We start from the raw sequence: 15,202 nt of genomic DNA on the forward strand, positions 1-15,202 counted from the left end.
AACGACAGAACGGTTTTATTTTCGACGGTGCAGAAGATGTCACGGGAAATCCTGCCATTCAAAGCTAAGAAATTGGTTAAAATGATTCGTTGAAGATTCAACTTTGAGTATCCTTTCATAGATCGCCTTAAAATAACGTTATTTTCTTTTCAGTCTTTATCTGTTCCGTACAATATGCTCCACGCGATATAGCGAATATTTGTGAACAAAATTTTAACTGTGCTATCGTGCATGTACAGGGTGTCTTGTTTTAATCCGCGCAAGTTTATTTAAAACACTTTTTCGAATAACTTACTGTATTTTAGGAGATTAGATATAATGCGCGGATTAAACTTGTTCCATCTGAAGGAGGACGTCTTACGATGACCAGCAGATTTGTCTAAGTGGAGGAGTTCTCGAAATTTAAATCTCAAGGTGATCTTTGCTTTTTTAAATGGAACCGTGTACTTTCTTATACGCCATTCGATACAGTTTTCAATTCTCTACAAAAAGGCATTGAGGTACTTGTATCTAAAAATATACAGTTTAAAAGATATTCCGATGTTAATTGAATAATTCGGTGCATGAAAGATAGAATAAACTTTGCGAGATTAAAGTTAGAATATCTTTTAAAATAATCATTTTATCACGCGTGTACTTTGATACCTTTTCGTAAAGAATTAAAAAGTGCATCGAACATTGTATAAAAAAATGTACATTTCGTTGAAAAAGAAAAGTCAACTTGCAATCTCGATGGCCACCTAGATAACATTCTCATTGTTGTTGGTTATTACCTTATTACTACATAAAACTACTACGATAAATTTATGAAATTAATATAAATTATAAATAGACTGCCAATTTCTATGGAAAATTTTAAAGCGCAAAAATACACAGAGCGCGTGTTCCATGCAAAAATGTATAAAATATCGAAAATACAGTGTTCTCCATAGTACTAAGGTCGTGCAAAGGATAATACTCGTTTTAACGTAATATAATTGGGTATTTTACGATACAACCATCACCATATTTAACACCTATGGTAATGTGAAACGAGTAATTGTATTATTTATTATTATTTATTTATTATTACTTATTCCGTGCCTTTCGGCTTTGGACGACCTTTCTGTTTTACATCTCGTTTACCTATTACGCTTTTATATTTTATCAGTCTTATATATCTTTATCTCTTTATATATCTTATATATCTACCTCTCCTCTTATCCACTCTATTATACTCCATTATATAATCTGTCTCTAAAACTATGGCAACTTTTGGGATTTTGCCTCCTTGCTGTGCTTCCTTATTGTCGTTCCTCTCCGTCTTGTATTACCCTTCTCTTTTCCATTATTGTTTTCAGATCTGTTAGTCCTTCTCCAGTCCCGTTTAGTATTTTTTCTGTGTCCTTTGGTCCTCCTATTTCGCATTCTTCTATTACATGTGTCAGGTCTTCTTTCCTTTTATATAGCCTGCATCTTTTTTCTCCCTCTTCTTTCCAGTATTCCCTTGCTTTGGTCTCGTTTCCACATCAGAATCTTGCTAATATTTTTCTGTCCTTCCACTTCATCCTCCCTTCTAAGTATTTTGGTAACTCTTCTTTGGCGATTTTTCTATAATGTTTGTTATATTTTGATTCCCTTATCCTTCTCTCTCTTCTGCTTCTCTTTTTCTCCTTTCTTCTATAATTTGGCCTACTGTCGTCCTTTCCTTCTGTGTCCCTCTATTTCTCACCTCTTCTAGTCCCTTCTTTCTCTTTCTTGCTCTTTTCCCTTCTTAGCCATTTGCCCAGAAACGAGTAATTGTATGCACTGTACATTTCTGCAGCAAGTTCGCATAATCGTAGCTAGCCGCCCTCCGAATCACGTTTCCTGTGAATCGTCATCCACCCGAAAACTCTTTCGATCGTATTATACGAATATATAAAAATGAAACGTTGTACGTTTGTCCCTCGATTGTGTCTCGAGTATCGAGCCGATTCACTTGAAAATTGGCATAAGAATCGTTGAGATGCCGGATTAAAACATAGGCTATTTGCTTTTCCTTAACCCGCAGTCGTATTATTATCACGTTGACTGCCACGACACCCGTATTCGGGTGACAGCAAAGTTTCCGGTAGGGTCGCGTCATCCGTATTCGGGTGACGCTTATTTGACTACTTGCGAAGGATCGTCGTAGGTATTTGAAAAGATATTCTAGAGGAAATAATAAAACTATTAAATTGTTATAAAAGTAATACGAAAATAGTTTATTAAAAAAATTATTTACTCACATTACTAAAATATCGATGGGAGTACCTAGTAGATAACGCTTGGTACTGCAGCATGCGTGGCCTGACGGAGATTTCAGTGAAAACACGCGTAGCAGTCAACGTGTTAAAAAATTGAGAAAATCGTTTTTGGCTATATTTGCGCCCTTATTCATCTTCAGCCACTTGACCATCGCTGCATAAATAGCGGGACCATAGCGAGGATATCGATAACAGATTCTAAATGTTAGACATTTAATGGCATTGTTTATTCATATTGCTCGTTTTATTATTTACTCGAATATTTCGGTTTGCTATCTCAAATTGCAGACACGTTTCTTGACATCCTCTGTAACGAGAGACGGCCGGCCACCACGTTTCCACCACCATACAGTTTCTCTACTCGTATTGAATTCCCGTACCCATCGTCTCACGAATGATTCGATTATAACCTTGTTACCGTAAATTGTCGAGATTCGATGGTAAATTCCTTTCGAACGAAAGTTTCAGCATTCGTAAAGCGTAGACGTGCGAGAGATCGCGTGGCAATTTTGTCGTTCTCGCTCGCATCTATGGAAACTTCACTTTCCTCTTCTTCCAATAATGTTACAACGCATATAACGCAATAATATTGTTAGAACTACTAAAGCGATAATTCTGCATGGTCTAAACGTTGTAAAGCTGCCTCTCCCCTCTTTGGGACAAGTCCCAAATCAAAGTGAAAGTATTCGAAAGGTTTCTGACGATCGAATATCGACGATTCAACGCGTTCCATGATCCATGATCCAACCATACAATCTTGTACGACCATTAATTGGTAACGCAGACCCCTAATCCGGTTCAGGAATCGTATTTATGTAATTTATTACATAAACTATAGTTTCCTCAATCGCTATCCAACGACATAACAGAAAAATAGGTATAAGGAGAGATTATCGCCAATTGCGACCGCGGAAAGGTTTTAATACGTAATAAGAGAAAAGCATTTTGATTTATTTAATTCTTAATTACAACCGCCCAATATATTGTCACGTAAAAATGTCAGCAAAATAATAAAAAAAAATATTGGGTTCTTGAACCAGAGTTCGAGATACCTTTATTCTATAAGATTACTTCTTATGCCTACGTGCCGATTCATATTCCTTTGTTTTGGGAGTTGGTGTCGTGTGCAAGGCGGTTCAGGTTTCCCAAGTCGATTGTATATATTTGTTAACGTTACAATATCAACGTTATTTGTGTTGAGGTGATCGTCGATGAAGATGCCCACAAGAAATATTCTTGATTTTCAACAATAACATTTGTTAAACTCTTAACAATTAACAACAAATAACGATTAACACTGAACTATCGAGAGTCAATAACCTGTTTCTCTAATTGTGTTTGCTTCGCTATGACGCTTAACCTTTCGCAGCTCGGGCCAAACTACATCTTTTGGTTCAAAACCAAACAGACTCTTTTCTTTGTTGTCACTACGCGCGCGTTTATTAGAAGTCCGCGACGGTTGCCACGTATGCAATCTTCCGAATATTCGGCGAAAGAACCGTAGGGATATCGATGGTACATTAGACCTGTCGTCCTTACCCTTTGAAGGTATAGCGCTTTGTGTCGCGAAGCTGTTGGAAATTTCCGTGGTCGAGTGCCGCTACAGTGTCTTTAAAATGGCGTATAAAATTCTTTTTAATCCTCTTTAATCTCATTAAATTTTCTAGTTTCTGTGCTACATGATAAGAAATTTGTATCTTGGACGTTAAATGAAATCTAATGAACATTTTAATGATACGCGTTTCGCTCGATTGCATACAATCGTTGATGCATTTTCTGCAATACTAGCAAATTTATATTCTTCGCTATCTGTATGTGTCTCATCGAATAATAATATATCGCCATTTGTAAAAAGTAGCTACTCGCCAATTCTAAGTGTGAATTAGTAAGTGCGCTGAAACATCGATGAAAGCTATCCGAAGTCATATAATATGCAACAGAGTTTACTCGATAGAATTTAATGGGAGAGCGGCACAAGACCGCTGTAACAGGCGCAAAAATAACACTGTTCGACGAATTTGAACTTTTGATGAGTTGCTTTTGAAAATAGTTAAATCGGTGATAAATTTCAGGAAGAATACGTATCTGAAAATATACAGTGGACCCCGATAGAGTATTTTAATAATGCGGTTGTCGTCGAGCTTTTGGAAGGTAAACGTCCACCAGGCCTCTTCTTAGTACTTGACGATGTATGCGCTACTCTTCACGGTGGTAGCGCTGGCGCGGATGCAGACTTGCAAAAGGTAAAGTCCAAACAGTTTATACATGCGTGTATACTAATTTTATATAAAACAGTGTTTGCGATAATACTGCTAATTGAAAAATTAGTAACAGTTTTATCATAATACGAATGAGTCCAAACAGTTTATACATGCGTGTATACTAATTTTATATAAAACAGTGTTTGCGATAATACTGCTAATTGAAAAATTAGTAACAGTTTTATCATAATACGAATGAGTCATTACTCGTTATATATTCGGATATTGACTCCTTAACCTACAACTGCGCGCATAGTCCGTAGTACGATGATCGGGCCAAACGTAAATATTACGGGCATAGTAAGGGTCATCGTATTACACAAGTCGTGCGAATGGTTCGAAGGCTGCGCGAGCTTGTTTACGTTTTCGGCCCAAAATTCTCGAACGTAAATCGTAGGTTAAGGGGTTAAGAATCAATACTCGTTGTATATTGTTTGAATAATCTGGGATTAATGTAAATTCAAATTCCCTTTGTAGGAGATTAACCCATTCGCAAATGCGATAGTGTCGCGTGGACTGGCTCAAATTTTGTATAATTGACAAACGTAACGAGTCAAGTCGTTGGATCAACACTCGAGTTATTATTGCATCCGCCTCGAACGTTTTACCGTTTCTTGGCGTTTATTCGTCGTTATTTATCGTCTAGCGATGTATATTAATCTCTCTGGATCCCTCCGTTTCTTTAATATTTATTGTATTTACAGTTCCTTCTAAAAGTCCTTCAAATTTATAAATTTTCAGTCGTACGTTACACGGTGTTCAATCGCTGTATCCACGTTTCTCATGCTACAACGTTCATTAATACTCTCTTCGCTTGTTTCAATAATTCTACGTTTTGGGTCGAATCGGTTAAACGACCATCAAATGAAAATACCATACAAATTAACAAATATGGTATATGGAGGATGTGTGTGTGGTTTGTTTGTTTTGTTTTAAATGACGAGATAACTCAAAGTTGAGAACCGTCACTTAAAACACAACCAACAAACCACACACACATCCTGCACATTGGTGACCCCGACGTGATCACTTGATATGGGAAACCGTCAAGTGTATTTAAAATAATTAATAAATATATAAGTACGGACTATGTTCGCTAAGACGCCGTTCGTATTAGCGGATTCGCTAAAGACAGTGTGTAAGTCGCTAATAAGATCGCTGAGATAACTGACTGATAAAAACTCATATTGATTCGCACGACTGACTGATAACTGATAACTGAATTGCTACGGTCGCGTTCGTTTATGTATACTGGTCGGGGGAGAGCCGGAAAATTTGAATTGAGTTTATTATTAAATTATTTGTATCCTAACGATATTGATACTCCGAGGCAAAACAACAACATGATTTGAACTGTCCTTTAGCTCATGCGCCTCTACAGGTACATAAGAAATAACACATTAACACGATGCGTTTCATAATTCAGTGATACATAATTGATATCATAAAGGGTCGGATAATTTATTTTCTCAGTTCTCAGTAAATCAATGAATTTTTGTACTAACAGAAACTTTATTACATTTATTTATAGAAACTTGCAATTGCATCTAACAAACACGAACATTTTCAAAGCACGCAAGACGGATTTACTATTATGCATTATGCCGGTATAGTTTCGTATTCGGTTGATGGATTTTGCGATAAAAATCGCGATGTACTTTTCTTAGACCTTGTGGAACTAATGCAAACAAGTACGAAGTAAGTCATTGCTATTGTCTTTTTGCCTGTTTATTTATTAAATTTCTGTCAAGTAAACGTGGAGATTCCTATATTTAATTTTATTTTAGCTTGATCTACTGGCAGGTATATGTAAAACATCTATATATATATTATGAATTTGCAGTTCTTTGATCCAGAAATTGTATCCGCCAGAAAGTCAAACAAATAAAATAAAAACGCTTAGATCCAGACCCACCACTGCGGGTAACAAGATTAGAAATCAAGCAAGCCAATTGGTCAATCAATTGATGAAATGTACACCACATTATATCAGGTGCATTAAACCAAACGAGACAAAAAGACCACGAGATTGGGATTCGGTTAGAATAAGGCACCAAGTATGTCTTTTCTCTCATAAAGTTAACGAGATTCTTATTTTTATTTGTTTGTGCATGTTCAGTTTAATAATATCAAGACATTTTTTACATATTCCTGTTTAAGAAAAGGAAAAGGAAATATTTATATATATTTATATACTGTATATTTATACAGTAACTTGTTTTTTGATATAAGTTAATTTAACAATTATATAGAAACCTCGAATCTGGGATCCAGTAAATATAAACTTTTTTATTTACGGTTAAATATATATTTTAAGTACGGTGTATATATACATATATGTACGTGCAGTAAATTTAAGCATTTTCAAATAACACAAAGCACGATAATTACATATTTCTCTGATTAATGTTCTGTTTTCATGTTCTATGCCATTTAGGTGGAATATTTAGGTCTAAAAGAAAATATTAGAGTACGTAGGGCTGGTTTTGCATATAGAAGGCCGTTCGCCAAATTTTTACGAAGATATGGAATTCTCACGAAAGAAACTTGGCCACGTTGGTCTGGTAATGAAAAACAGGGAGTCGAATGGATATTAAAAAGCCTCGATATTAATCGATCGCAGTATCAACTTGGAAAAACAAAACTATTTATAAAAGCTCCCGAAAGTGTAAGTTTCGACTTTATTCTAAAATACAGTGATTATATTGTAATAGTTTAATTAGTGGTGTTCATAAAGAATGATAAGAATCTTGAGTAAAACAGCGGAAAGAAGTGAAATTCGCTTGTATTATCAGAATCATAAGCAAAAGACGGTAACGTAGAATAGACGTGTTAGCGTATTCTGCTTTGACCAAAATTTTACTTATACCCTTTTACTCGTCCACCAGAGAGTTATCCTAATTATAACCAGATTGTAGATTTTTATGAAAATTGTTTTACCCATCAAGCATTATACAAAACACTATATTTTGGATATTTTATATAATTTTTCATATTACGCGCATTCTGCGGAATTTTTCACTTCCACATTTCCTATATTTTATATAAAAATCCACAGTCTAATTACAACTAATTGTTATATTACATACTTTTGTATTTGAGTCTTTATTTTTCCAAGTACCGGTCAATGTGTCTTTAAATTCCTTGATAATAATGAAAATTGATAGACTCGTTTATACCGACGGAATATCGGTTGGTCGGTACAAAAGCACAGCCTTTGCCGTAGAAATCTAAATACTCAAAAAATTGTTTCATATAAATCTACGATATAAATGACCAATGTCACTTTTGTTTAATAGCTTTTTACGTTAGAAGAAGCAAGAGATCGGAAATATAACATGTACGCTAGAGTAATTCAAAAAGCATTCAAAAAGTACTTTGCTCGAAAAAGGCAAGAACAAGAAAGACAAGAAGCAGCTGATTTGTTGTTTGGTCGGAAAGAACGTAGACGAGCTAGCTTGAACAGACATTTCATGGGTGATTACATCGGATTGGACGACAAACCTGGAATATTAAATTTAATTGGAAGAAGGGAGAAAATTTTTTTTGCTGAAGTTGTGAAAAAGTATGACAGGAGATTCAAGGTACTCGTATAAATCTACGAAAACTAACTATTAACAAATATACGCTACGTGTAACGATCTAATGACGGTTCGCAGACGAGTAGAATAAATTTTATTTTAACCAACAAATACTTATACCTTATCGGTCAAGAGCAAATCAAGAAGGGCCCAGAGAAAGGCAAATTGATAGAAATTATAAAACGGAAATTACCATTCAATCAGATTAGTTATGTATCATTAAGTAAACTTCAAGTAAGTAATTATGCAGAGTGAGTCAATAAGAAGTACTATCTAAAATAACTATTGCTTATATAAAGTAGTTGTTAATTGGTTTTATTTCCAAACGTCTTAGATGAATTATGTTATATTTCAAGGTACTCGCCGGATGGACGCAATTACATTTTAGAATATCTTTTATTTTATTTGCCAGATATTTTAACTTCAAGTTATCAAATTTTATGTATGAGAAACAAGGAAAGACGCGAATCGATATCCTTGCTTTTACGTTGCTTTGTCTTTCAAATCCCAATAGGTAACGAGTTTATTTTAGATAGTACTTCTTATTCATTCACTCTTTATCTATTGCCATTGATATTGCTGTTTTGATTATAATCATCATTGTCACTGTAGAGAAAAGTGTAGAGATAGTAACGAACCAATTCTTTCGCCAACCCATTTATTACTCATAATTATTACCATATCTGTTGATACTACAACTATTATATCATTGTCGACAATCGATTATTTTTACGTATTGATTACAGGATGGTTTTCTCATTATTCATGTGAAAGAAGATTACGATAGCTTATTAGAGTTAGTATTTAAAACAGAATTTTTGATTAATCTTAGCAAGAGATACGTCGAAGAAACTGGTCATATTCTAAATATAAAATTTAGTAACAAGTAAGATTTTTAATACAGCAAACGTAAAATAGTGATTTGGAAAATTAAGTAACGTAACGTAACGTTATGTTAATATTATTCTAACTTTTATAGTTTAGAATATAAGGTTAAAAAGGAAGGATGGGGAAGTGGAGGTACTAGAGAAATACATTTTATACAAATGGAATATAGGAACAAAGAAATTTTGAAAGCAAGTGGGAAAATTCTAAACGTTTGGATTGGACCAGGATTGCCATGCACCACTAGTAAGTTAACAGAAGTAATCGTTAGTCGATAATACAGGTACTGATAGTATCTGGTAGGGTTGATCGGAAATGGAAATTGTTTATTTAGTATTCTCAAATTTGGAAAACTTACTAACAATAGAAAAGTATCATTTGGTCGAATAACAGGAGGGTTAAAAAATGTAGTCTCTCTCTCTATTTGCAATACACACAATAGTTTTTATATTAAGCACTCGTCAATGTACTCGTACGATATAAGCACTTACATTTTAGATCCAAATATTACTAAAGCTACAACGTCGGCGAAGCAACAATACAACACGTTGAAAAATAGTCATCCTTTTTCAGCAGTTAATTTGCAATCAGGCCCAAACAGATCAATTCAGAAAACTACTCGATCTGTAATTACAGAACAAAATCAAATTTTGGATCGTAAACTGAATAATGTATCACCTCCGAATACGAACGTGTCCGGAGAACCTACTTTTCAAATACCTGTGAAAAAGATATCAACAGTTAATCCTTCGAATACTTTACATACATCTGCGGAAACAAAAGAGAAAAAGCAGATAACAAAGCAACCGAGAAAGATACAAAATAATGGTGTTTCTCTGATGGGCATGTATACTAATCCAAACGACGTACCTCGTGGTGAGTTAATTTTTTCTTTTCATCAATTTCCAATATTTTAGCAGTAAATATTAACAGAATCGATAATAATTGTCGAGCTCATTTTTTACTGCTTCTACCTCAGATACTAATTGTCGGCTCTATTTGAAAATTTCACAGATCTTATATTATTCACATAAATCACTAAAGGATATTTAGTTTGCCCAATGAAATTTCTTCTATTCTGTGTCACAATAATAGAAATAGTTCTGATAAATAAATTAATATTTACAATCAAGCAGGTTTACTGAAATTTCCGCCGCCTCCTTCCGAACCACCACCACCACAAACACCACTTGCTCATTCAGGATTTCGACTTCCGCCGATTGATAGTAACGATCGCACGAATAATATTAAAGAAGTAAAACATAACAAAGGGATGCAAACAGTTATTGGGCAAGTAGTAAATAAAACTGGAGATGACAAGTCTCGCGTTGTTCCGCCTAATAAACCACGTCCACAAAAACCAGCAGTGCCTAAGTTACCTAAAGCTAGAGCTTTGTACGATTACAATCCTCAAGATCACGATGAGATAGGACTCAAAGAAGGTGACATTGTTGAGATACTTAAAGAACGTAAGTTTAACCAATTTGATAATCACTTTAAAAATAATCGAATCATAGAAATATACGATAATAACTTTTTTGTTTTGCTATTTATTGCTATTCATTGCTATACAAGCGACACAATTACAAACCTGATGGTGGTTTTATTGGTTTTTTATTGATTTTGCGTAACAGTTTTGTTGTTTAACTTTTGCTCGAATTAGGCAAATTAAACTTGAACATGCAATTTATGTTGTACGACTCATAACGTTTAGTGCATATATTCGACTTTAAATCATTAATATAATGATTCGATTATTTGTTAATTTCAAGCATGTTAAAAGGTAGCAAAAAATTTAAGTATATATTTGTCGGAGATGAAAGGACACCGAAGCCTTCCCTGCAGTAACGGGCAATCAGGCGCGATATGACCTTAATCGCGACACTCGAAGCAAGACACCTTGGACGATGTAGTTGGTCGGCTTCTTTCTAGGCGTAGCGTATCCTTCCGTTTCTCGATCCTCGTCAGTAAAGGCACTTGTTCCGGGAGTCAGGTAGCTTGTGTCGTTTGGCTTCGGGGCCAGTTGATGTATTACTTGTCGGAGACGCCGGCCTCTTCGCGCAAGCGAGTGCTTTCATTTCGCTTAAAAATTGGTCCTCGGTCTGGATATCTTTTTCGAGTGCTATTTGTTCGATGCGCTGATCTTGTGAACTCATTCGACAAAGGACGATAGCGTTGATTATTTCCTCTATGGTTGCATTTTGGCACCTCATCTTCAGGAGGCAGCGGATACGAATGGCGAAAGCTGCTATGTTTTCGCCCTCCTGTGGTTGTTCCTTGAATATGTGCATTAGAGTCAAAGTTACTGTATTTTTGCCACCAAAACGCATCGTAAAAAGTTCCTTAAACGCTGGCCAGGTAAGCTCTTCGTCGGTCACTATCTGCATAAGCCAATGCGCCGCGGAACCCTTTAGAGCACTGCTTAACGCAAAAATTAGCGAATTGCCTTGTAGAGGGTGGTTCTTCATAAGCAGATCAGCAAAGACGCTCCATGCGAATGGATCGGCGCCCGGGATTTCGGGGTTAAATTCTGGTAACACTATTTTGATAGGCTCCGCACTCGGCTTCAGCTCCTGAATTAGATCGCGTATGATGGTCCTAAGTCCTTCCACCGTTATAACCGGCGCTGATTCCACTTCTGTTGTCGGGTTGGCGGTTGGATTGGGGTTGTGGGCGTTTAACGAACTTTCACTAGAGTTAGCCATCGTTGTGGTACAATGAGGAATTTATTAACACAAGTCTCGATATGACAGATTTAACAATTAACTGCGATGATTAGGCGCTCGTAGCACTAATGACAATGGCCTTAGGTTCGATAACGAATCCGCGGTCAACGGGATGGCGAATGTATTATTTTCGTCAAAGTTTAAGTCGTACGGAGCGTAAAAATGTTCACGGATCGTAAAGACGTTACTTAACTTGCGATCGTACGCGAGAGAGTGTCTCTCCGTCGCGGTGACGCTGCGGAGGAAAACTATATGGGGTGTGTCTAAGGGCACGAGATCATCGGATTCGCGGAGAAAAGTGTTCGTTCGGAAAGTGAGGGAAATTGACGTTACTGTTAATTGGTCAATTTCCATGTTGGTGGTTAGAGTAGGGGGAGAGTGGCCGCCCTTAAGAGAACGTTGCCAGCGGGAAGCGTCGTTCGCGAGAAAAATAGATTTCTCGTATTTTCCCGTAGTTGGAACGAGGACTGTTTGTCCGTTTGAAGGGCTTTAGTTAAATAAATCTTAAGATTTATAGCGGGTCCTCGGGATAGCTGAACATGTACTGTGAAGACGCATCGACATCTGGTAATCGTCTTACTCAAAGAATAGAGTCTGCGTGTGGCGAGTCACGGGACAGAAACCGTTGGGATGTTTACTGTCGAGTGTCCCTACAACTATTTCTTTTTTTAACAAGGGCTATATTATTACCCCGTACCTTTGTTAGACAAAGCGTTCATACCTTGACCGCGGCTACGTTCGGCGACTGGTTGTCGCCTCGAGCCCAAGCTCGTTATCGCAAATCTCGAACAAATACAATTGAATTGAGCGATGACAATTTGTTTAATTACGGCTATGATAGAATCTAATGTTGAACATGACAACGTGAGTTCTCGCTCGCCATCTAGACGGCTAGTTACAAAAGGAGTAACTAAAAGTTATTACTAGACACGGTCGATAGACCTGATCGATAGTTTTAAGACTTCTCTTGTTTCTTTCATTCGTTCGTGTTCCTTTCAAGTGTATGCAATAAAGGTTTTTCTGCTCCGAGAAGTGTGGATTTATTATCCAGATAATATAATAATAGTTAACGCGATCCTACCTTTAAAATATAAAATAACAACATCTAGATTATAACGTTAAGGGATTTTTCCAAGGTTCCAAAGGGAAGGCTTCGGCGTCCTTTCATCTCCGACATATTATAATTTTCAATGTATATCTGTCGTTTCAGACGAAGGTGGTTGGTGGTACGGTAGGTTAAAAGGAAAGAAAGGGCTGTTTCCATCAAACTACGTTGTCAAGATATAAAGTACTTTGTTGTATATTTTCAGAATAATCGTTATAACGTTATCGTAATAATTTAAAAAGATATTATTTATATAGTTAAAATATAGTAGCTATTTTTCACAACCAAATGAAATGTATTTGTAAGAAATTTAATAGATTAATTTTTTGTTGTTAAAATTAATATATTTTTTATGCGATATATTCTACGCTGCAACGAAAGCTAACCAAATTTTAGAAAAGAAAACAATTTGTAAAGAAAATGGAGTAACCAAAAAGTTAAAAGAACATGTATTGCTCTGTAGAAGCGTAAATCGAATGAATCTAATGTCAGGATTAGTTTCTATCGTAACAGAAACATTTAAAATCGTAGAAAGTAAAAAGTAAAAGACAAATACCGTCTCTGATTTTCCAATAACTTCAACACCTTTTAATTCGTAATATATATTTTTTGTATTAAATATTTTCTGAAATTCTATGTTTGTCGTGATTTTTTATTCGGCGTGTCCAATCAAAGTATTCATTTCAAAATCTCCTTCATTTCTCATTTTCTTATCCAAACTCGCAATTTCCATCATTGATAACTGTAATAACAAAGTATAACTGTATCGGTAAATTTATACGATGTACGATACTACAGAGTGCCAACTGTGTTCATTACCATACGTATAATACGAGATACATATATTTTTAATCTTTCCGGACTGCAGGAGTATAAGCTACAAATGAATATAAGAAGAAAAATTCCATTGTTACGATTTATTATACAAAATTGTAGGCGAATATCAAACAGAGCTTAAAATACGAGTGTAGAGAATTTTACATCACAGGATACGAAAATTAAGTAAATACTTTCATATTTACTTAAACCTGTATTCTAATTGTTAAAATACTTCGTTGTAGCAAACGGTTAATATCAGTTGATAACGATTACTCGATAGACACTCTTGTTTCGAAATGCAAAATTCCCTAGAAGATGTATATGTCAATTTGCTTATAACTTTGTATACAAGTAACAGACTTGCAGCAAAAGTTTGTATAATATTCTTGTTTTAATTTCATTTGCGAGTTATTCTCCTACGGGTTGCCGAGCTGATTGAAAAAGACTGTAAACAATGCAGCTTAACACGATGCTTCGAATATTTTTGTAGTTCAGTATTTTTAGCGTTCCGTAATAAACAACGATAAAGCAAATATCGCGATGTATTTTCGAAATAAAAAATGTAATACTCCGTGTTCAATTATAATATTTTTATAAATGAGTTAATACTTCTACCATGGATATTATACACGTATTCGTGTAACGCTCGTTGCAGCTTACTTCTATGAGGTTATCCTGAAACGAAGCGTTTCAGATTTTGTGTTAACGCCTTTTATTTGCCTTAACTGCCTTCGATTAGTCAGCGGAGACCATAGATAACACGGTTGATAACCCAAAGACCAACTATAATCGATTATAGTATTCTTAAGCAGGAGTTTTACTATTCGAACATGGGTAATTACGTAAAAGTACTATCGTCTCGCCTATTTCGAACAACTTTTTACTTTTTCCGTTTATGTTGATTTCTGTAACATATTAAAAAATTGTCGAAATCGATCGGGCGACGGTACTTGTAAATAATTACCGGAATACGTTCTAACACTCTGCTTTGTAAAATTGTTTCGTTCGTTTTACACTACAAATTTTATAATAAATTATATGTATCTGAGCCAAAGTATGAAAAACTGTTTCTTTTGTTTTTCAGCGTTTACTTATTAGTCGTTAAACAGTATTAATTGAATTTAGTCGTAAATTATAACCAACGAGTGATGTAAAATTGTTATATGAACAATTAAATAATAAAACTTATAACAGTTTGTAAAATGGTCGGAGATACGTAATTTGTTAATAAAGATGTGTTTGAAAATATAAACTAACGTTTATTTGGATGATTACCGATATCTCACGCACCTCACCGATTTAGAGAATTTTTAAATATGCCGTACTTTTTCCCTATACGCATTACTACCGCTCGTTCTTAGTTTAAATATTTGGAAAAAGCTGCTGCCATCTCGTAGAATTTCACCTAACCAACTGTACGTCCGTGACAGCGTATGAGTAGGTACTGGTCGCCTACCGCCAGGAGACCCGTTTACGCGCATTTCGCGGGTAATTCAACTTTATCCGTAGCTCCTGAAATTAATTAGATTCTGATTCGACAATTTTTTTTTTTTCGTAC

The 15,202-nt window shown here is 35.4% G+C and overlaps 1 protein-coding gene across 5 annotated transcripts in view; it reads left to right on the forward strand.

Annotated features, from left to right (window-relative positions):
• The window catches only part of LOC100651651 (unconventional myosin-If), a 44,409-nt gene extending 29,513 nt beyond the window's left edge, over positions 1 to 14,896 (forward strand). For 4 of the 5 annotated variants that reach the window (XM_020865198.2, XM_012313127.3, XM_048409336.1 and 1 more), the window contains 11 exons: positions 4,340 to 4,510; positions 6,060 to 6,226; positions 6,372 to 6,585; positions 6,966 to 7,196; positions 7,828 to 8,112; positions 8,188 to 8,343; positions 8,856 to 8,995; positions 9,089 to 9,240; positions 9,493 to 9,870; positions 10,128 to 10,463; positions 12,931 to 14,896. In XM_020865198.2, coding sequence (XP_020720857.1) covers positions 4,340 to 4,510; positions 6,060 to 6,226; positions 6,372 to 6,585; positions 6,966 to 7,196; positions 7,828 to 8,112; positions 8,188 to 8,343; positions 8,856 to 8,995; positions 9,089 to 9,240; positions 9,493 to 9,870; positions 10,128 to 10,463; positions 12,931 to 13,007 — 2,307 coding nt within the window. In that variant the 3' untranslated portion in view covers positions 13,008 to 14,896. The remainder of the gene's footprint in view (positions 1 to 4,339; positions 4,511 to 6,059; positions 6,227 to 6,371; positions 6,586 to 6,965; positions 7,197 to 7,827; positions 8,113 to 8,187; positions 8,344 to 8,855; positions 8,996 to 9,088; positions 9,241 to 9,492; positions 9,871 to 10,127; positions 10,464 to 12,930) is intronic. The other variant, XM_003398601.4, reaches the window with a different exon arrangement.
• Positions 14,897 to 15,202: the final 306 nt, after the last annotated feature.

This window comes from Bombus terrestris, chromosome 10, assembly GCF_910591885.1.
Source record: "Bombus terrestris chromosome 10, iyBomTerr1.2, whole genome shotgun sequence".
NCBI lineage: Eukaryota > Metazoa > Arthropoda > Insecta > Hymenoptera > Apidae > Bombus > Bombus terrestris.